Source organism: Sugiyamaella lignohabitans, chromosome C, assembly GCF_001640025.1.
Source record: "Sugiyamaella lignohabitans strain CBS 10342 chromosome C, complete sequence".
Lineage (NCBI taxonomy): Eukaryota > Fungi > Ascomycota > Dipodascomycetes > Dipodascales > Trichomonascaceae > Sugiyamaella > Sugiyamaella lignohabitans.
Window position 1 is genome coordinate 2,713,304 of NC_031671.1, and position 20,245 is coordinate 2,733,548.

The window sequence follows — 20,245 nt, forward strand, 5'->3', positions numbered from 1 at the left end:
CGGTTGGCAACTCGGTCTCAAGATCAAGTTCACCACTACGGCAGAATACAAAAAACGCAACCGCTTCAGTTGTGCCTTTAGGACCCCGGCCATTCACACAATATCACTTTGGCAGTGAAACGTCACCGGCAAGTCCAGAATACAAGTTCCCATCAGCATCAGCATTACAACACATCAGTTCTCCAAGTCTAGAAAAAGACCTACTACTGCATAGCATTCACGTCGACAGCGAGTCTGAGTCCGATTCATCCAACATGTCGATGTTCATGTCTGATTTCTCAATAACAACATCCGACAAGTCGGTGCACCTATCACCTCCATCATTTTTATTTGGAATTGTTGTGGGTGTGATTCTTGTGTTCATGAAACCCACGTTTGAGTTTTACATGGAAATCGGAGCCAAGTTCCTCATCGTAGTCCTAAAATATTCATTAATTGGAGGTACCATGGGACTTATCATCTATGGATTAATCAAGTTCCTCGTCCAAAGCAACACAGCTACATCACAATCTGCTGTTAGCAATGGAGCTACCAGTACAACTACAACAGCGTCTACTGTATCAGCTTCGATTGCACCGTCTTCCCCATTATCATCATCTTCGTACTCGAAGCACTCCCCGCCCATGGCGTCTCCACCCGCATTCAAGCACACATCCTCGTACCCGTCGAACTCGCCAAGACTGCGAAGAAAGTACTCTAACGACTCAATGGCATCCGGTTCGTCAGCGGCATCGTCCACCGTCTCGGCAGCATCCATCGACGACAAGTACTCATACCGTCCCTACAACCCACGACACCGATCGACCAATGACTTGGATATCATTAGCGGGGACGACATCTCCATCCTCGAAAAGCCCGCGGGGCAAAGCGCATTCCGGCTCCCTAGAAAGAACTACGGGGGCCACCTAACCGTGTACTAAATAATTTATTCAATTGACGTGACACGCTGCCTCCGGCGGCTGGGGCTCTACCCCAGACCCCGTAGCTCCTGCTTCGCAGGAGTTGCCGGGACCGTAGACCTAACGACTCGAGCGCAGCGAGAGGAGCAGCGGGGTCTGGGGCGGAGCCCCAGCTGCCGGAGGCAGGTGGAATCCGGGGAAGAATTATAACAATTTAGTCTTTTGAACTATGAATACATTAACAATAGAAGAAAGGGGAGCAAAAAACAACATCCAGTGGACCAGACCTCGATGACAATTTTTTTCGGGATGTCTTTCTTAGATTATTTTCAGTCGTGTGTGTTGTGTTGAGAGAGAAGGTCCAATATTTTTCATAAGCATTTTTTTGGTGATGTTTTTAAATTAATTTCATTTTATTCGGCTTTTTTTTCTAAATAAAAATTAATTTAAAAGACCTCACCTTGAACAGAGGGAACCTCGAAAACAACTTGCTTACCAGTCAACTTGTTGTAGACAGATTGGAAAGAGTCGAGCTTGTGCTCCAAAGTAGTGATGTCCTTGGAGTCCAAGATGACCTTTTGGAGCTTGGAACCACCAACTTGGTATCTGACACGCTTGCCAATGATCTCGGTGGGGAAAACAAGGTCCTCAAGGAGAGCATCGTGGACAGCAGTCAAAGTTCTGGATCTAGGTCTCTTTTGGGTTTGTCTAGATCTACGGCCGGGCTTGGGCAAGATACGTCTCTCGGCAAGGAAGATAACGTAACGGTCAGAGAATTTCTTTTCGAGCTCACGGGTGAGTCTTTGTTGGACCTTGTGGAAAGAGTTGAGAGAAGGAACGGGGACGAAGATGACAATGGCCTTCTTACCGCCGGAAACCTCGATTTCACGGACAGCCTTGAATTGAAGGGGTCTGAGGTCGGCCTTCAAGTCGGCAGAAGAGTTCTCAAGGTCGATGAAAGCTTGAGCAACTTGGAGCTCGAGCTCAGAAGGCTCGGCTTTGAGGATCTTATTGGCAGCAGACATTTTGGGTTATTTGGTTTAAGCACACAACAAGTTGTCGAACTGACTTTTTTCAATGATATTGTCCAACTCGATATGTCGCCAGTAGTGTATGCAATTTGGCATGTTTGTGAGTCGCTTCCTCCTTACCATATATTTCCTAATATGGCAATATGTGACTGTTGGGAGTTGACCTTTAATCTGGGCTAGGGCGCTTGCGGGATCGCCTGATGCAGGGGTGAGTCGATCGGACCCTGACTGCCTCCGGCGGCTGGGGCTGTGCCCCAGACCCCCTGGCTCCTCTTGCTGCGCTCGAGTCGGGCGTGGGGGTCAGATATATTCCTGCGAATCGTCTGAACTCAACGGTCCTAGCAGTCTCCTGCAAAGCAGGAGCCACGGGGTCTGGGGCGCAGCCCCAGCCGCCGGAGGCAGCTCCCTCCCCCAGAGAAGTAGTCCATTAATTATTTATTTTGTAACGTACAATATAACCGGTATATATGTATGAGAGAATTAGAAGCGGCCGGGCTGAAAAGTCTATAAAGCGAGGCCAATGGCAAAGAAAACGGTGATGTAGGCCCCGGCTCCGAGAACGGTAGTGGTCAGGAAATGGGGAACCTCGACGTGACCAGCTGCTCCTTTGGAGGTGTGAGTGGCTTTGGCACTAGCGGTGGAAGAGCCACCTGAGCTGGCAGCACCGGATGATGCAGTGGCTGAAGCAGAGGCTGAAGAGGACCCGTTGTCGTCGTCGCTGCTGCTGCCGAATTGGGTGGATGGACCGCTGAGACCGAGAGGCTTACCGGCTCCGTTCTTGATATATGTCTCAGCACCAGATGGAAGAGCAGGCAGACTGGACGAAGGGTCAACTTCCCAAAGTCCTGATTGGAATGGAGGACAGCTGGCTGCGGAATTAGTGGTAGAGGCACCGCCAGCACCCGTAGGATCGGGGTATTTTGCCAATTGAGATTTCAATGCGTCGTAGTCTGACAAGGTGGTCACATTGGATCCTGTGATGTTCACAAGTCCATAGTCGTTACCTTCGCTGCTGTACTCGTAGACAAGACCTCCAGAATACACAGAGGTCATTTCCGTATTATAAATAGCAGAGATCTCGGGGAAAGTACGGGGTTGGACGGTGTTACATCCGTATTCAGAGAAAAAGAGTGGAAGAGAATAGTTACCATAGTTCTGGACATTGGCTTGGTATCCTGAAATTTGGAAGGACGAGGCAGGTCCACACCAAGAATAGTCGTTCATACCGAACAGATCAATTCGTTCACTGTCATCTCCACAGTTGAAATACTCCATTTGTTGCCATCTGTTTTGGGCAATGTCGGCAGCAGAGTATCCAACAGGAATAGCACGTTTGGATTGTGCACTGATATAGCTCTTCATATCACGGACAACAGCCTTGACATAGGGGGCAGGGCCTGTGGTGTTAACACTGTTGATAACCTCATTACCAGCGAAAAAGCCCAGAACATTATCATAGCCCTTGAATGCATCAATAGTAGCAAACACTGCTTGTAGATAGTCAGCATTGTATGAAGGAGCGGGGTCGGCTCGGTTGATCGAGTTCTTGGGTGTATTGACATCAAGCAACAGATAAATGCCTGCGTCGCTTAATTCTTGCATACATTCATCGTGGTTGGCCGAGTTGTCGACTGTATAAACACGGATAGTGTTGAGACCAAGGTCTTTAAAGTAAGGAACATCTCTCTTACAGTTGTCGGCATCTGCCAACGGATCAATAGCTTTGGACGAACCACCGGGTTGATAGTCGACTCCTCGAATATAGAACCGGTCGTTACCTTGGTAAAAGGCATTTCCCTTGACTGTGATAGGATCAAGAGACGATGCCAGTGATGCTAAACAAATAGCTGTGGATAACAGAAAAGATGTAGTCTTCATGTTTACTGATCTAAAAATAATCCCGGGATTTTTGGTTACACTGCCGGTAAATTAGACAAAGTGCGAAGGAAATGATTCCAAATTATTTCGCTGGGTATCTAACGAACGTGCAAGATGTACAAAAGTGGGTTGAAAACCAGCTTCAACTCCTGTTTCACTTGTCTTGTGTCGAGACTCAAAAATAGGGGGAAAATGCCTTTAGGGATCATGTAGCATATTTATATTTGGAACATTATGCTTAAAAACCTCGTCCGTACCAAAAGAGACGTCTCGGAATGCATGCTTCTGTACTGACGCCGACCCCGATCATTCCCGCATACAGCGGTTCCCCCTATTCGAATATGCAGATTCCGTGGGTTGTAGACTCCAAAACATCATGTCCGCTCCAATGGAATAGACTCTAATACCCGATTTTTGATTCTCAGCCTCAGCTGCCGATTAATATGCTATTAATATGCTACTTTTCATCCGAAAAATAGAATTTTTCAAAAATAGCCTTACCAGAACTAGTCGTCCGTCAAATAGCAACAACTAGTCCACTTTGGGACCTATCTGAACATAAAACGTTGGACGATTGCCGAAACTAGCAGCTGTATTGCTTTTTCCGACGATAAGCGAGATCTGTAGATATGGATCGATGCCTTGCCTGCATATTCACCACCATGGGCTTTTTTGTCCCTATATATATATATATATACTCTGTCTCCTGACCCCTTATAATATGGGTGTGTTTCTGCCTCCGGCGGCTGGGGCGCTGCCCCAGACCCCGTTGTGCTCCGCTTCGCGGAGCGGCTCGGATTTTGGGGGGATTTTTTTTTCGAAAAACCTATGAATATTGTGTGATTATTTGATGGGTCGGCGTTAGTGGGCGTCAGCTGGCTTGTCTTCGTCAGAGATAAATCATGGCTAAATAAAATTTAAAGACCTCACATTGAGTTCATGTGGGCTGTGTAAGTGTGTATTGTGTGTATCTGAACCCATCTGTTCGATCGCCGCTGCTATGAGCACATTAACCGCCTGTCAGAACCCCCCTGAATATCACTTGCTAAATTACTGTTCTCGGAGTATTAGCGAATATCGCCCTGCTCGAGGCGAGAAATTTATCACCGGAAGATCTCGACCGTGTAGGGTGATCTTTTCAACCAATCTATTCTATGTCTTATGTAGTATGCCGAACAATATTTATTCATTTAGTTTATGACGTCAGGGATCTACGCATGTCTGGATCCAAACTTGCCTATCACTCACTGTCTGATATTCAGGACTCAATCTCAGTTGCAGTTGCTGCTGAACTATTCGAAGATGCGAGTGTCGATACAAACTATTCATCTTCTCCCTCAACTTCTTCAAGCTTCTCTTGATTAGAATGTTGATCATCGGCTTCTGTGTGAATGATACTCTCAGGCTCCACAACTGTCTGCTTTAAGTCCTGGTTGTGCTCAGTTTCCAGAAGAGCATGAATATCTTTAACACTCTCTTGCCCAGCAATGTTAATGGATTCGGATTTGACATCCTCAACTGATGCTTCTGTGCCTATACCACTGTGACTAGTAACTGTACTCGATTCTTGTGCTTGTTCTGGTTCTGGTTCAAGGTCTAGCTTCCTGGTGACCTCGGGCTCAGACTGCTGTTCAATCTGCTTGGGAACCTCATGCACTTCTTGTTGTAGTTCGACAGGACGAGTAGAAACAGGTTCGGCCAATGGCTTAACCTCGAAATCAAACTCAGGCTCAGCTTGCGATTTTGTTTCGAGTGCTGCTTCAGGCTCAACATGAGACTCGAGTACTAGCTCATGCTCAAGTTCAGACTCTGGACCACGCTTTTGTTCATGTTCTACCTCTACCTTAGAATTGGATTCAGGTAGTGCTTCTACCACAGGTTCGGCATCAACATTGATGGATTCACTACCCTCAACATTGCTCTTCGAGCTGTTATCCTCAATACCATCTGTAGTCTTTTGTAGCTCAATATCATCAGTTTTAGCTTCAGACTTAGCTTTAGGCTCTAATTCCCAGACGTGGTCGACTATAATAGTAAACTCACTCTTAGCACTGGTAGGCAGACGACGTCCACGAGGGCCCTTTGCTCTCGACTTGCGGGCATCATTAGTACTGGTTGGAGCAGGAGCTTTTTCAGTCGCATCTTCTTGCTGTGGCTTCTTATCGTCATCTTCTTGTTCTTCACTTGACACGGGTTTCATAGGAAAGCCACCTGGTGGTGGTGGACCTCTAGCCATCATGTTGTTGAGATCGTTGAACAGGGACGCTCGAAGAGACCCAATTTTAGATCCTACTGGTGGCTTGGGTTTAGGCTTAGAACTGACTTGTTCTGAAGTCGCTGCAATAAAAGACGAGGCTATTTTTGAAGTAGGACGAGCTGGGACAATCGGCTTTGGCTTTGAGGCTGGAGGAGCTGGAGCCTTGACAGCCTGCTCGGATCTTTGTGGTCTCTGCGAGGGTCTAGGAGGAGCTTTAGGGATGGATTCCGTTGTAATTGACTCTGTACTCTTTTCTGCTGTCTCTGATATCTCCTTAGTTGAGTCGGCAGCGAGTAAAGGGCTGTCAGACTTCTCAGGAGACTTAGATGGTCTTGCAGGAATAACAGGAGAAGCATGTGGACTTGGTTCGGTTTCGACTGGAAGCACAGTTTCTTTATCTTGAATTTCTTTCTCAGAAATGCTGTCTTTGCCATCTGTCGATAGTATCTCACGCTCTGCTACTTTAGTTTCAATAGCAGTTTGGTTTTCCTCGGCAATAACTGAAGGAGTTGTCTCACCTGCTACCTCAGTGTCTTCCGACACTGGTACGACAGTATTCTCAACTGCTGAATCAGGAATTTTCTGGCTGTCATCTTTATCAGGAGCATCAACATCATCTGATGACTTTGGATTCCTAATATTATCAACTTCTGAAGCCGGGGTAATATTTTTTAGAGCTTCTACTGGGGATGTAGATGGCTGCTCTGTTACTGGCTGTAGCGTTTGCTCGCTCTCTGAGAGTGGTTCCTTTATGAATGAAGCATTTGCTTCTGTAAAATCTGAAGAGCTGTTGGAAGATACGGGTTCCTCTGCTTCAGCGGGTTGAACTTCGACTGGGCTCGTACCCGTTAAATTTTCCTTTACATCAGACAGTTCACCAGAGACAGATGCAGTAGAAGAAGCCGAAATATCATCTGAAATAATAGTCTCAGCAGATTCTGATGGTCTTTTAGAAGTAGATTGGGGTCTTGAGGATGGAATTGCAGGCACAGCACGTTCGGTGCTCTGGCTTGCATCTGACGAGCTGGTGGGTCTTGGCCTGGAAGGGATAGCTGGCAAGTCTGGAGTTGAGGTCGCAATGGGTCTATTAGGGACAGGAGGCTGTTCAACAGCATCAGATGTAGTAGAGAATTGGGTTTCAGAACTTGTCGTTAACGGGGCAGACGGCCGATCTGGAACGTTAGGTGGCTGTGAAGTATGCAAAGAAGGACGGGAAGGAACGACAGGAGCTTCTAATTCTGCACCTGAATCACGCAGTATATTACTATCATCTTCAGGTTGTGCCTGTTTAGAGGGTCTAGAAGGTATCTGTGGCAATGCACTTGGTTCGGTTGTACTTGCAGGGGCAACAGCATCGCCTACAGCATCCTCAGTGGGTTCAGTAATTGTAGATGTGCTTTCAACTTCATCAGCAGGTGGTCTTGAAGAAGCTTTAGCTGGTCTCTTGGGGATTGATGGGACTGGTGAAGCAGTAACGGGAGGGGTGGCATCGTCGCTGGCAGATCTCGAGCTGGAAGGTGGCCGTACTGGGATTACAGGGATCGCATTGGAAGAGGTACTTGACAAATCAGACAGAGTAGGGCTTGCTGATGGTCGGCTCTCTGGTCGCTTGGGAATATTGGGGATATCAGAGGCGACTGGCTAGAGATGAGTTAGATATGAATAATATGTTTGGTACAGCCATTACTTACACTTGGGGAAGAATTGTCTGTCACAGGTCTCGGTCTGGCAGGAATTGATGGCAAATCTGAGGAATCCGACATGGCTGTAATTTATATTTCCAATAGGTCTAATGTGAATCACAAACCAGTCTTCAGATTGACTCTATCTCTTCTTAAATGAAGCTGCTTGGCGGGGTAAACATGGCCGCAGCATGATAGCCACATATTACAGACATCACGTGCAGACCACGAACCAGTTAACGGCCCTGACTACTTCACTGGATTTACAGTGAGAATGTCCTTTAAATTTTTAAAAAAAGCTAGGGACCAGACGAACTACTGCGAAGCAGTAGCTACGGGGTCTGGGGCAGAGCCCCAGCCGCCGGAGGTAGTCTAAAAAAACACACCGGCTACGAGGGTTACTAAATGCTATATTATACAACAAAATACTATAGAAATACAATAAATATCTCGAAGCTTGGCTAAGAAAGGCTCGATTATTATAGCTTGGCGACTTCCAGCTTCTGGCCAACCTCACGTAGAAGTTCAAATACACGGCTAGTCATGCCTGGGATGAGACTGTGCCTAAGGGGTCTGTTTCGCGACATAGCAATGGCTTCAGAGAACTCGTAGAGCTTTCCGGAGGGAATGAAATGACCCTTACTGTCTACCTTGGGAATCCACTCTTGTGCGAGCGAAACATCGGCTTTACGATTCTCATCAACATGTCGGATTAGAATACCCTGTTGCTCAAAGTACTGGAAGGCATCCTTCAACATCTCTTTGTTCACAGCCTCATAATGAGCGATGACGCCTTCGTGGTAAAGAGTCTTTGCCAGGGTCTGCGCCATGTTATAAAACAAGTTGGCAGGAACCCGTTTGTAGGGAGCCAATGCAAATAGTGTAATCGAAGCTGTCCAATAGCCGTCAATAAAGGGCCATAATAGATAGCAGTAGAAATCGAACACTTCGCCCTCACGAATCATCTCGGCATTCGACATCTCTACAATATCACTTGCCTCGTCATGTGCAGTTAGAATGCCCTGTCTGTGCAATGAGCTTAGAGTATCATTGATGTTATTGTCCAGGCCATCTGGTTTGAACACAAACTCTCCTGCTAGCAATGTCGATAAGAACTGTACCTGAGAGTGCACAGCCGCTTTGGATACTATTACATTGCCAGTACGACGGATTTGTGTGAATATAGCAATGGAGCCAATCGCTTCGGATATAAACAAATGGATAACCTGATTACGGTAGTAGCTGAGTCTGAATGCATCCTTTGGATAATACGTAGTCTCCAGCAGCCCCTTTTCTTCAACACCGACTAAATCAGTTCCCAAGACTCGTAGGGCATTCAGAATGACAGCTTCGGGGTCTTTGAAATGAGGATCGCTACCGCTATTGTAATTAGTTGTCAGAGTACCAATTCTGCCACCAGCTTCGTGGACTTTGGTAATGAGCCAGTCAATTCTTCGACTCAGTTGATTCATACTCAAACCTCTCTCTGAACAGGTCAACAGAATAGTACCCACTAAAGAAGTGGGCATGACAACCGATACTTTGTTAATATCCGCCAAAATTCGGTAACCTAACGATCTCAAGACTTTAGTATGGGTGTTCTTTGCCAGTGGTCTCTCTAACGGGAAGCTTAGAGCTCTGATTTCAGCGTCAGACGAAAGCTGGTCAATGACCCAGCCTTTCAAAGACCAAGGATCGTGGAATCGCACGTCTAGTCGGCCCATTCGTAAAGATAGCACTTTACGGGAATCCAGGAATCCCATTAATGACTCTTGGATTTTTTCTTTTCCAAGAAGCTCAGTTGCATAGGAGTTGGCTTCAACTACCTTGTCATATTGGGTAGACACAGGACAAATCCACGTGTCTTGGATATGTCCGTTCAGAATGGAATCGAGAATATACTTCAGAATACCGAATTTAGGAGGCAGGAGTTTTCCAGATCTGGATCTAGTACCCTCAATAAAACATTGAAGATTATATCCTTCTTTGAGGATAGTTTCAAGATATGATTGTACGACACCCTGATACAAGTAGTCCTGGGACCAGTTGCCTCTACGGATGAACATTGCACCCACTTGTTGAAGCATATAACCAAGAATGGGCAGATTCAAGTTTTCACCGGCAACCACTACAGGGAGTGATAGTCCTATACGGAAACAAATGAATTGCATGGCCATGTAGTCGAAATGCGACTTATGACATGGTAGGAATACAAGACTCTGCTTTTTGGCTTGTAATTCTTTGGCCTTGGCTCTTATTCTAGCAACCTCTTCGGAGTTTATATGAACACCTTGATGATAACAACGAGCAAAAATTTGTCCCACAACAAAGTACATGAACTTCAAAATCGATTTATGATCATAGGTAGCTATTCCTTTAGCAATTAGGCCCTCGGCGATATACGTGATCCAAGACGTAAACTCTTCCTTTCGCGCTAATCGCTGGTTGGCAGTCAATATCCAGCTCTGTTCCTTTTGCATCCTGATCTCCACAAGATCTTTGATACGCTTCTGGAGAACTGGATGATGGAGAGTTCGGTTAATCACGTCTTCTGTGACCTCTGGATAATACAATGGATGACCAAAATACTCATCATAACCACGCCATGAGGAGCCGGCAATGTGCTGATTGAGGTTCTTCATAAACTGAACAGGATCTTTCCGGAATCGAATCATATCAGAGACAATATTCATCTCTTCCTTGTTGTCGGAAGGGGCCTCATTATGGCCTGTCGAGTCTAGAATGTCAACATCGACCATTTTTAATTCTAGAATATCTATTTTTCTTAGCTGACCACTGGGATACTGTTGTGCCAGACCAACTGGCCAGAATTCTGTTTTGTGAGATGTGTGTCTGGAATGTTTATATATATATTTGAACTCCCGATGCGTCTACCTCGGCAATTTTATGCTTGATACCTCTAAATGCACAATTCAACTATACTAGCTGATCCTCCAGGGGCAACTAGTATCAAGGGACTAGCCAAGGTAGTATTTTTAGTATATGGGTCAACTTCAAAAAACGATAATTGAAATGTGTAGGAAGTCACCTCATTTATAACCTCTGTACTCGTTTGCTCCGAGTTTATTCAGATCACAACTCTAATGTGGGGAAAATGTCGACATTTTGTTGGGTGGTAAATCGGCCTCTGATGTTGGGCAGGGAATATCACTGCCAAGTTGCATTAAAAGTGAATTTTAAGTTGCACCAATGTGGGGTACAGAAGCCGAAGAGCATTTTTCGAGCATCAGATCTGGTTCAGCTTATACCGCGGTAACTGGTTGGCTGGTGATGATTTCCTGGAATTCTTCTGAAAGTTCTCTGATAATGAATAAGTGCAGATAAACCAAGGGAAATTGCCAGAGGAAAAGTCTCTGACTCGAAATAAGGAAAAGCAAAATTATTTATTTTCAGGTATACAAGACCTAGTTGATGTTTATATATCATGGAAACATACCATACAAATTTTTGTGAACATAAATGTTACAAATAGAAAGACCGGTAGTAGCTGGATAACACAGAGGAACGTGATAATCGCCATAGTCAGGATTTACAGAAGCAAATTGCCAGCGCGAGTTCGAGGCAGTTTCATCTCCATTCAACAACCGAGTCTGCTCCCAGTCTCCATCGACATAGCGTCCTTCCTCAACAGACATGATCTCAACACGATGGTCAGTACTGGAAGAGAACTGAACGGTATAACCATATCCAATACCTACGAACTTGTTATCACTGGTTTGCATGATCAGTCCAAAGCCAGATTGAGGTTTACCATAACTGTGTATACGGTCGATATGGGCTGTTATATTGCCAAACGAATGTACTAAGGGTCTGGACACAGCACGGTCATCGAAATGGAACCCAAAAATTTTATTCTTGGCTTGAGCCTCGAGGATCTGAGAGGAAACCTGTTTCAGAAGACCAAAGTGAGTCTTGTAGAGAGCGCTCTCCTCCCATACACTATCAATGCCGAAGGGAGACACGCCAATTGCTTTGCATTTGCCATAGGCGTAGAACACCCGCTCTGCAGCATAATAATCACGTCTTGTTTCAGGAATCAAGAGCGGATTTCCTCCATGACGATAAGCATCGCAAAACTCTTCAAATTCGTCTGCGTAGATATCTGGACTGTACATATCGATATGGGATGTAGCAGCATTATAAATATCCATAGTATGTGGCAAAACCCCACCACTAGGATATTGATTAGGTCGCTTCCAAACCTTACTTGGCAACGAGTCGGCAATATTCAATGCCACATTGATAAAGAGAGGAATTGGATAGACCTTCTTGCCAGCAGCTGCTACACGGTCGATATATTTAGCATAGTACCAGGACATGAAAAGCTCCTCGGTGTTTTCACCCCTACCAAAGACACTTTCCCAAGACCCAGACTCAGACACTTTGGGGAATCGAGTCTTAAACTGTTGTGCCAATTGCGCTGTTTCCAAATGAGATAGAAGTTCCTTAGGGACATTCTCCTTATAGAGCTTATTGGAGATATCAGATCTGTCACGAGAATCCCACAAGACACCAGATTCATTTTCAACCTGGACCATGATAACTGTATTGTCCTTGTCAGTGGCCTCTAGGTGTCCCATAAGACGCTGGAATGCCTTGGCATCTGCCTCCACATTGTTCTCATGAAACACAGACAATGTCTTGGTCGTAGTCAAATAACCATCTTTCCAAATAACGGACCGAGGAAATCTTTCGGGATTTTGTTTAACCCATGTAGGTACATAGGCTGATTCACCGTTCTTGAAAGACCCAAACCAAAGCAATCCGATATGGAATCCATGGCTTCTGACGCTTTCAATAACACCATCCAAGAGATTGAAGTTAAAAGTCCCTTCCTCCGGTTCAATATGCTCCCATGAGACAGGCAAGAAAATTGTGTTGATGCTATATTCAACGAGGCGGGGTAAAACCGACTGCAGAAACTTGACATTAGAGGCTGTCGAGTTGTGCAATTCAGCTCCTAGGACAAGAAATGGCTTGTCCTGAACATACAATTGACTAGTGTCACCAACTTTCTTAAGATGGGGATGCATTGTTAAGTATCCACCGAATTGTTGAATGATGCTTCTTGTTAATGAAGAACCAGGGCTTATTTATATTCTTCAAAAGATATGACCCGGCCCTGCATTGATGTACAGGTCGTTGAATGTGGGGTGCATAATGCACACTGAGGGGCACGCTGGTCATAACCCCCACGCGCTAAACTCGCAGCATCGGCTTTGACGCCCTTTAACTGGCTAGTTAATCTAAGATCCACGTCTGCAGATCAGACTATCAATTCTTATCTAATTACCGGGCGGATGTTTCCTAAGTATAGAAATGATTTATATCGGACCTTCGAACACTTATCAATGGATAAAATAAGGAGTGGTCCTATTGATTTCTAATCTCAATATGAAGCTTACAAACTATTTATACAGTTCGGTATATCCGAATTCACAAGAACAACCAGCAATGATTGAAATTAGAAACAGATTACTCTATATTAACAATTCACCATTTGTCGTGCGCGGTGGAGAGCTTCAGAACTCGTCAATGAGTTCTGCTGCTCATATGCGGCCAATTTGGAAAAGTCTAAGTGATTCCAATTTGAATACTGTTTTAGGCGCTGTCACCTGGGAACAAATTGAACCTGAGGAGGGCAATTTTGATTTCAAAGAACTAGATGCCTGCATTAGAGATGCAAGAGCTGCTGGGTTGAAGTTGGTGCTTCTTTGGTTTGGTGCTTTTAAAAACGGCATGTCCTCATATGCTCCGAGCTGGGTCAAATCAAACCCTCACCGCTTCCCACGGGTTGTAGTTAAAAGGCCCGACGGAAAACTGAGGTTCACTGAAGTTTTATCAATCTTAAGTGGTGATGAAACCAAAGATGCTGACTCTATTGCCTTTGCAAAACTCATGTCTCATATACGTCGGATTGACGAAAAGCACTGCACTGTGATTATGGTCCAATGTGAAAATGAAGTTGGACTACTTTCAGATAGCATTGATCGTTCGTCAATGGCTGAGGAACAATTTCAATCTGCTGTTCCCGAAGATTTGTTAAACTTTCTTAGAGAGGACTGGAATTCTTTGCATCCACTATTCAAGGAGAAGTTTTCCAAACCCAGTGTGACTAGTAATGGGGGTAACTGGGAGCAGGTCTTCGGAGAATCACCATTCACAAACGAATTATTTATGGCCTACCACTATGCGAAGTACGTAGACCATGTAGCATTGTCCGGTAGAAAGGAATATAATATTCCTATTTACACCAATGTTTGGCAGAACCAGTATGGCAAACAGGGTGCAGCAGCAGGTGGTGGTAAACCTGGAGAGTATCCTAGCGGTGGTGCTATTGGCGGTGTACTCGATATTTGGATGCGATTTGCTCCTACATTGGATTTTATTTCCCCTGACATTTACGTCAATGACTATGATGAAAGATGTCAATGGTACTCCCACAAGAACCAACCACTTTTCATTCCCGAGCAAAGAAGAGATGAATATGGAGCTAGAAGAATGTGGAGAGCCATTGGAGAATATAAAGCCATTGGAGCTTGTCCTTTTGGCATTGACAGTCTAGAATATGATACCTGGAAGAAACATTATAAGTTGCTTAAGGAGGTTGAACCTCTGTTAATTGATGCATATAAAAATGATCATCCAATGACGGGATTCTTTTTCGACGAGTTTAATTCTAAGGCACCGGCAGATGTCATTCACCACAATTTCCCTAAGTATCGCGTCACTATTGAAAGGTCTCGTGTATTCGGGGTGCCAGATGTGGGCTATGGAATAATTATAAATTATAGTCCTGATTCCTTCGTGCTAGTAGGTACAGGATTCCAGGTCACCCTTACCGCTGCAGATAACCAACTACAAGCTGGAATTGCTAAGGTACAAGAGATTTATTTTGAAAACGAAAATCTAAGAACTCTCAGATGGATGAATGGAGATGAAACTCAGTCGGGTGCTTGTATTATGATGCCAAGTGAAAAAATCGACTATGGCGACTTTCCAGTTGCTATCTCAATTCCTGCCGGATCTAAAATGGCCATAGCTCACGCTTACACCATTCCATCTTATGAAGGTTGATATGAATGTCCAATTCTATTGGAATTTGAACTTCGAAACCAAGTATTCTTATATCCCTATATGGTCTAAATGTTCTACCACCCCCCTATTCAAGGTAGTTATGTTCTTAGAGCTAAGAAATATATTTACATTCCCTATATACAGAAATTTACCAGCCCAGTAACCAAGTCATAAGCTGCATACATCGCATTCCCTATTAGAAATAAGCATATATAGATCAATTTCTCCTCCTGGAGCTAGATAACGACGACATACATTGAAACAAATATTTTCAAGATATTTGCTCTTAAAACTCAGTAACTAAGGTATACATTGAATTTTACTTTACATTTCCTATTTAAATCGACCTATATCAAGCAATGAGTGTGTTTAATAATTGAGTATTTAAGCGTCGTTGACGTATTCTACATGAGAATAAACGTCCTTAACACCATGTAACTCCATTTCTTTCCTAGTCATCTCTAGGCCACCACCGACAAGAGCGTCATCGCCATCAAAGATCTTAGCGATTTCTTCCAAAGCCACGCCCTTAGTTTCAATAAAAAAGAAGTATACAAAGATAGCCTCAAAACCATCCCAAATGCAGTAGAAAATATAGTACTTCCAGTTCAAATTTGCCATAGCAATAGGATTGACGTAGGTGTTTATAAATTGGAAGACACTTTGTATAAAAAACACCAATCCAAAACCTTTTGCTCGTAAATTGTATGGGAAAATCTCCAAAGAATAGTTATAGAGCAGACCTCCCCAAGCAATGCTGTAAAATACACCAAAAAGGAATACTGCCGCAAGCATGGCCCTACCAGCTGACTCCGCGCCTGTATTAGTGTAAATAGATGAAGAAATAGTCATGGCAACTACATTCAAACAGATTGCAGTCGAACCAAAGATAAATAGAGGGCGGCGTCCAACTCTTTCAACAGATAATGCCATAGCTATACCTGTGAAAAAAGACAGAATACTGTTACAGCCATTAATAAGATTTTGCTGTTTTTGATCAGTGTATCCGATCTGGTCTAGAACTGTGTGGAGGTAATAGGCAATAATTGCATTTCCAGAAAATTGCGAGAAAATACCCAAAGCAGCAGCAAGCATTACACGGTATCTGTTTCCTTTAGTTGCAAACAGTTCCTTTACGCTAGTTTTAGCAAATTGCTTCTGGAGCTCTATTGTATCATTTATCTCCTGGAACTCATACTCCACAAACTCAGCTCCAGAAGCAGGCTCATGATACTTCATCAAGATAGCTCGGGCTTGAGACACTTTACCAATATTGATTAAATAACGGGGTGACTCTGGAACCTAATAACTTTGTTAACATTTGCAAATATAAAGTTGAATATTAATATTTGAGAACTTACCCAGAATAAAAATGCTAGCTGGATCACCGACGGGAAGGCCTGGAGAACAGAAGGTAATCTCCATGACCAGTTGGATTTGATTTCTAAACTTCCATAATTTGTCCAAGCAGCAGTGATACCTCCAATTCCGTACATACAATCATATAGAGTAGTGATTACGGCACGGTGTTGTGGATGTGCTATTTCAGCAATCAGCACAGGAGCAGCACCACGGGCAAATGCTGTTCCAAAACCAATAAGAAATCTGGCAACAATAAACATACTAATATTAACAGAGGCACTTTGAACAGTTACGCCAATAAAGATCACGATACTGCCAATGAATACAGTCCATTTTCTGCCGATTTTGTCAGCGAAAAATGGCGCAATGGGTACTGCTAGAGTGCTACCGACCGAGATAATGGCATTGAGTAAACCCAACGTCGGAGGGTTTGGATAGTTAAAGTACTCTTGCCAGAGGTCCAATGTCTGCAGTCCATTCATCATACTTGAATCGAACCCCGTAGTGGTAGAGGTCAGAATCAATACAAAACAATGAAAATACAGAAAACGGAGTGATTTGTTTTTCCACCAACGAACTCGAGGGAAGTGCCGTCCTCCGAGCTCGAAGGTTTCGGACGGCACATCATCGTCAGGGGGTGCGATAGTGACCGCTGTAGTCACAGTAGTCTTCGCGAGGTGGTCGTTATCTTGGTTAGTGGTCATTAAGGGATTTAATTATCTGTGTTCCTGATCTGAAAAATCGAAGATAGATATAGCACTATTTATGTCTTTTCTTCAGATGCGGGGTAAACCTGGAGAAGATTATCACGATATTTACACTTCGCTAAATTCAACTAATTTCTTGTACTTCCGGATAAATCAACATCAGTGTTAAAGTTATCTATATGCGATTGAAAGCGAGATGCCCAGCACCACAACACGTTCATCCTTGCATGCGCACAGACTCTATTCAAGAAGTGCTCAGCGGCATCTCATGTTGAAATGTTTTGGAGCCAATAATATTCGTTCAAAGCCGGACGCGGGGGGGTCAAGCAAGTTTTTGGTGACCCCACACCCCCTGAAAATGCATGCACCTCCCCACGCTCAACTGTCAATAGTGGGGTATTTGCGGCAGATCAACCAATCAAATTAAGTGAAGACCGACAAAGTCTAGATGCTTACTATGATTATGACTTTTGGTTTAGATTTCGGAGGTTTTATTCCACAAGGAGTTATTGGAAATTTAGCAAGGAATTATTGGATATATTCAAGTTGATTCTAATCCTAAAGTCTCTTGCGAGTAATTGAATATGAGGATCGCCAAGTCCTGCTTGCAATGCCGACAAGCTAAAAAAAAATGCCAGAGTTCTAAGGATATGCCGTCTGCGGCCTGTGGCGAGTGTGCAAAGAGGAGATTAAGTTGCTCACTTGACCGACGCCATAGACAAATCTTGAAGAGCGTACCATTGGAGCAGGCTCCAGATTTGCCCTTACCTGACCGAGATATACTTTTTGATGTCGTTGACAAGTACTTTATATACCTTCATGACCAACCACATTCGTTATTTCATAAGAAATCGTTTATGGAAAAGCTTGATAATGGAACCATCCATAAAACTATAATATATGCTATGGTGGCCCTAGCGGCTAGATTTTCAATTAAGTTTAAATCGGTAAGCCGGTATTCTGAAAGACAATACATGTCCTATTGCAAAAAATTGCTTCTCTGTGATGCGGAAAATATATGCCTAGAAAATATTCAGGCTTGTATTTTGACTCTTAATGTATGCTTTGCGTTAAGCTCGCCAGAGCATGAGTCGCTCTTCGCAGGAATTGGGATAAGAATGGCCCAGATTCTTCACCTTGATGGCCACATACCGACGGATACAATTATTCTCCGCGAGACTAAACGAAGGGTATGCCTGTCTCTGTACATGGCAGATAGATGGTCAGGTGCTAATACCGGTCTTCCAACAACCATGCCCAGGTTAAGTAACTATGACCATCAGAGGATGGGCGAATTGGCATTTCAGAATTTTGGCGAGAAACGATCTTCGAGCTCTGTAAGGGCCTACGAGAATATTTCTTTCTGGGATGAAATGGTAGAATTGGCACGAATTTTTGGCAATATTCAAGATCTGAATAGGGAATTGGTGATGGGGAAGTTGTTGCAATATGATGATTTGATAAATCGAGTGACAGATCTGTCCAGTCAACTCGAAAGTTGGTACACAAGCCTACCAGAACACATAAAATTTAGTGAAGAGAATCTCGATAGATTTAGAGGTGTGGGAGTGGCCCGTACTTTTCTCGCATTACACATAGGCTATCATCATTATGGCTCGATTCTGTACTTTCAGTTTCTTGATGAAACCCAGTCACCAACCGAGGTTAGAAAGCATTTCTCCTCATTATGCGCATACCATGCCTTTTCACTTAGTAGACTGATAATGCTAAGTTCACATCCGAAAAGAGAGTGCATGCCTCTATACAATGCAGTTGGCCACTGCGTCGTTGTATCATCATCGGTATTGCTTCATAAGCTTTTATTTGGAGAGGTCGAAGAGATTCCGACTACGAGGGATCACCTTGAATCTAATTTTGCAGCGCTAATACTGCTAAGAAAATATTGGTCTAATATCGACACCATGATAAATCGCTTGCAGGTGTTCCAAAACGCCTGTAAGTTGTCCAGTGACAAAGCATTCCAGCTAGATAATCGAATGTTAAGGTTTCTTCTTCAATATTCCATGTCGGTAGAAGAAAAAACAGATGTCGACACCTTTATTGAGCAATCAAACAAGATCGATAGGCATATCGGTATTGGAGATAGTTTGATGGCGTCATTGCTAGAGTCGCAACAAAGTAATTAATATCTGCTAATGTCATATTGGCCGGTGGAAATGTGAGTCTGATTCACTATGAGGCACTCGTTATCAGAATGGCACAATTTGTAAAGGAGATCTTCAAATATCGTGAATCATCTGAGTACTAAACATGGTATTCACAAATGGTAATTTAACTTAATGTTAAAAGCAGTTGAAAACCAAGCTAGCACTGAACTGCGTTCACTATTGTCCAATAGAGCATTAACTATTAGTCTCTTGATGTCATGCAGAGTTTCATGATAATTGCTAATCTTAGTTCGAATAAGGTTCGCTGGGCCGGGGAACATATTTCGTATGTTTGTGATGATAACAGACGTCCAATAACATGGGTGGCAATCCAAGAGCTTGCGTCCTGCCAAGACTTTCAATAGGCAGGGGATATCGTGAAACGCACTGATAACTGGATTATATCTTGTAATGTCAAACAAAAAGACAGACGAGATCTCATGTGTGTCTAATTATAGGCATTGCAAAGAGAGGGCTTAGTGAGCAAATAGAAGAGACAGCTAATCTCAAATGCGTGATAGATGTTTCGTCTCGGTAATTTCATCGATTGGAGGCACGAACTTGATAATGTGAGGTTCTATACGGTAAAGTCTCAATTGCTCGCAATACATGGCCTAAATCCCTTATCATTGGAAGCCTGAAGATGGGCTGGAAAACCAGGAGTCGAAAACTATATAAGAGGCAGTAAATTTCTAATTTGTATTGAAGTCTCCATCCCAATTCACTCATTCGGATAATCCACTAGTATCTTCAAAGCTACTCTATTCTTTACACTCTCTCTTAACAACTTTTAAACCACTCTCAATCCTTAACAATGTTTTCCATGAAGTCTCTCTTTGTTTTGGCTACTGCCCTCCTTGCTGCTGCTTCTCAAGCTGCTCCTGCCCCCGCTTCCAGCAACGATGTTGTCTCTGCTCTCAAGCAAGCCACTCCCGATGACCTTAACATCTTGGGAACTGTTTTGACCAACGGTATCAACGGTGTTATTCAACTCTCTCAATCTGCTAAGACTGACCAAACCAGCACCTTGGAGAACTACGTGTCTTCTATGAGCTCGAACATTGATGCTATCAAGCAGGCCAAGGGTGACTCGAGCGTCCCAGCCCAACTTGACGGTGCCTTCAACTCTCTCCAGAACTATGTCAAGAACTACAAGGCTCCTA

General features: G+C 43.9%; 9 protein-coding genes across 9 annotated transcripts; 2 read left to right on the forward strand and 7 right to left on the reverse strand.

Annotated features, from left to right (window-relative positions):
• Positions 1–1,345: 1,345 nt before the first annotated feature.
• On the reverse strand, positions 1,346–1,924 carry RPS7A (ribosomal 40S subunit protein S7A; the record flags this gene model as incomplete). Its single annotated transcript, XM_018881659.1, has 1 exon — positions 1,346–1,924. One exon carries the CDS (start codon positions 1,922–1,924, stop codon positions 1,346–1,348), a length of 579 nt encoding a protein of 192 aa, XP_018734234.1.
• Positions 1,925–2,434: 510 nt separating this feature from the next.
• On the reverse strand, positions 2,435–3,808 carry GAS1 (1,3-beta-glucanosyltransferase GAS1; the record flags this gene model as incomplete). The annotated part of the gene is made up of 1 exon (XM_018881660.1): positions 2,435–3,808. The coding sequence occupies one exon, from the start codon at positions 3,806–3,808 to the stop codon at positions 2,435–2,437; it is 1,374 nt and encodes a 457-aa protein (XP_018734235.1).
• Positions 3,809–5,129: 1,321 nt separating this feature from the next.
• On the reverse strand, positions 5,130–7,828 carry AWJ20_4581 (uncharacterized protein; the record flags this gene model as incomplete). Its single annotated transcript, XM_018881661.1, has 2 exons — positions 5,130–7,706; positions 7,781–7,828. 2 exons carry the CDS (start codon positions 7,826–7,828, stop codon positions 5,130–5,132), a joined length of 2,625 nt encoding a protein of 874 aa, XP_018734236.1.
• Positions 7,829–8,226: 398 nt separating this feature from the next.
• Positions 8,227–10,506, reverse strand: AWJ20_4582 (uncharacterized protein; the record flags this gene model as incomplete). The annotated part of the gene is made up of 1 exon (XM_018881662.1): positions 8,227–10,506. The coding sequence occupies one exon, from the start codon at positions 10,504–10,506 to the stop codon at positions 8,227–8,229; it is 2,280 nt and encodes a 759-aa protein (XP_018734237.1).
• Positions 10,507–11,190: 684 nt separating this feature from the next.
• Positions 11,191–12,801, reverse strand: AWJ20_4583 (glycoside hydrolase family 35 protein; the record flags this gene model as incomplete). The annotated part of the gene is made up of 1 exon (XM_018881663.1): positions 11,191–12,801. The coding sequence occupies one exon, from the start codon at positions 12,799–12,801 to the stop codon at positions 11,191–11,193; it is 1,611 nt and encodes a 536-aa protein (XP_018734238.1).
• Positions 12,802–13,222: 421 nt separating this feature from the next.
• On the forward strand, positions 13,223–14,845 carry AWJ20_4584 (beta-galactosidase; the record flags this gene model as incomplete). The annotated part of the gene is made up of 1 exon (XM_018881664.1): positions 13,223–14,845. The coding sequence occupies one exon, from the start codon at positions 13,223–13,225 to the stop codon at positions 14,843–14,845; it is 1,623 nt and encodes a 540-aa protein (XP_018734239.1).
• Positions 14,846–15,229: 384 nt separating this feature from the next.
• Positions 15,230–16,084, reverse strand: HXT15 (hexose transporter HXT15; the record flags this gene model as incomplete). The annotated part of the gene is made up of 1 exon (XM_018881665.1): positions 15,230–16,084. One exon carries the CDS (start codon positions 16,082–16,084, stop codon positions 15,230–15,232), a length of 855 nt encoding a protein of 284 aa, XP_018734240.1.
• A 38-nt stretch (positions 16,085–16,122) lies between these two features.
• STL1 (glucose-inactivated glycerol proton symporter STL1) lies at positions 16,123–16,692 on the reverse strand (the record flags this gene model as incomplete). Its single annotated transcript, XM_018881666.1, has 1 exon — positions 16,123–16,692. The coding sequence occupies one exon, from the start codon at positions 16,690–16,692 to the stop codon at positions 16,123–16,125; it is 570 nt and encodes a 189-aa protein (XP_018734241.1).
• A 1,475-nt stretch (positions 16,693–18,167) lies between these two features.
• AWJ20_4587 (uncharacterized protein) lies at positions 18,168–19,061 on the forward strand (the record flags this gene model as incomplete). Its single annotated transcript, XM_018881667.1, has 1 exon — positions 18,168–19,061. The coding sequence occupies one exon, from the start codon at positions 18,168–18,170 to the stop codon at positions 19,059–19,061; it is 894 nt and encodes a 297-aa protein (XP_018734242.1).
• Positions 19,062–20,245: the final 1,184 nt, after the last annotated feature.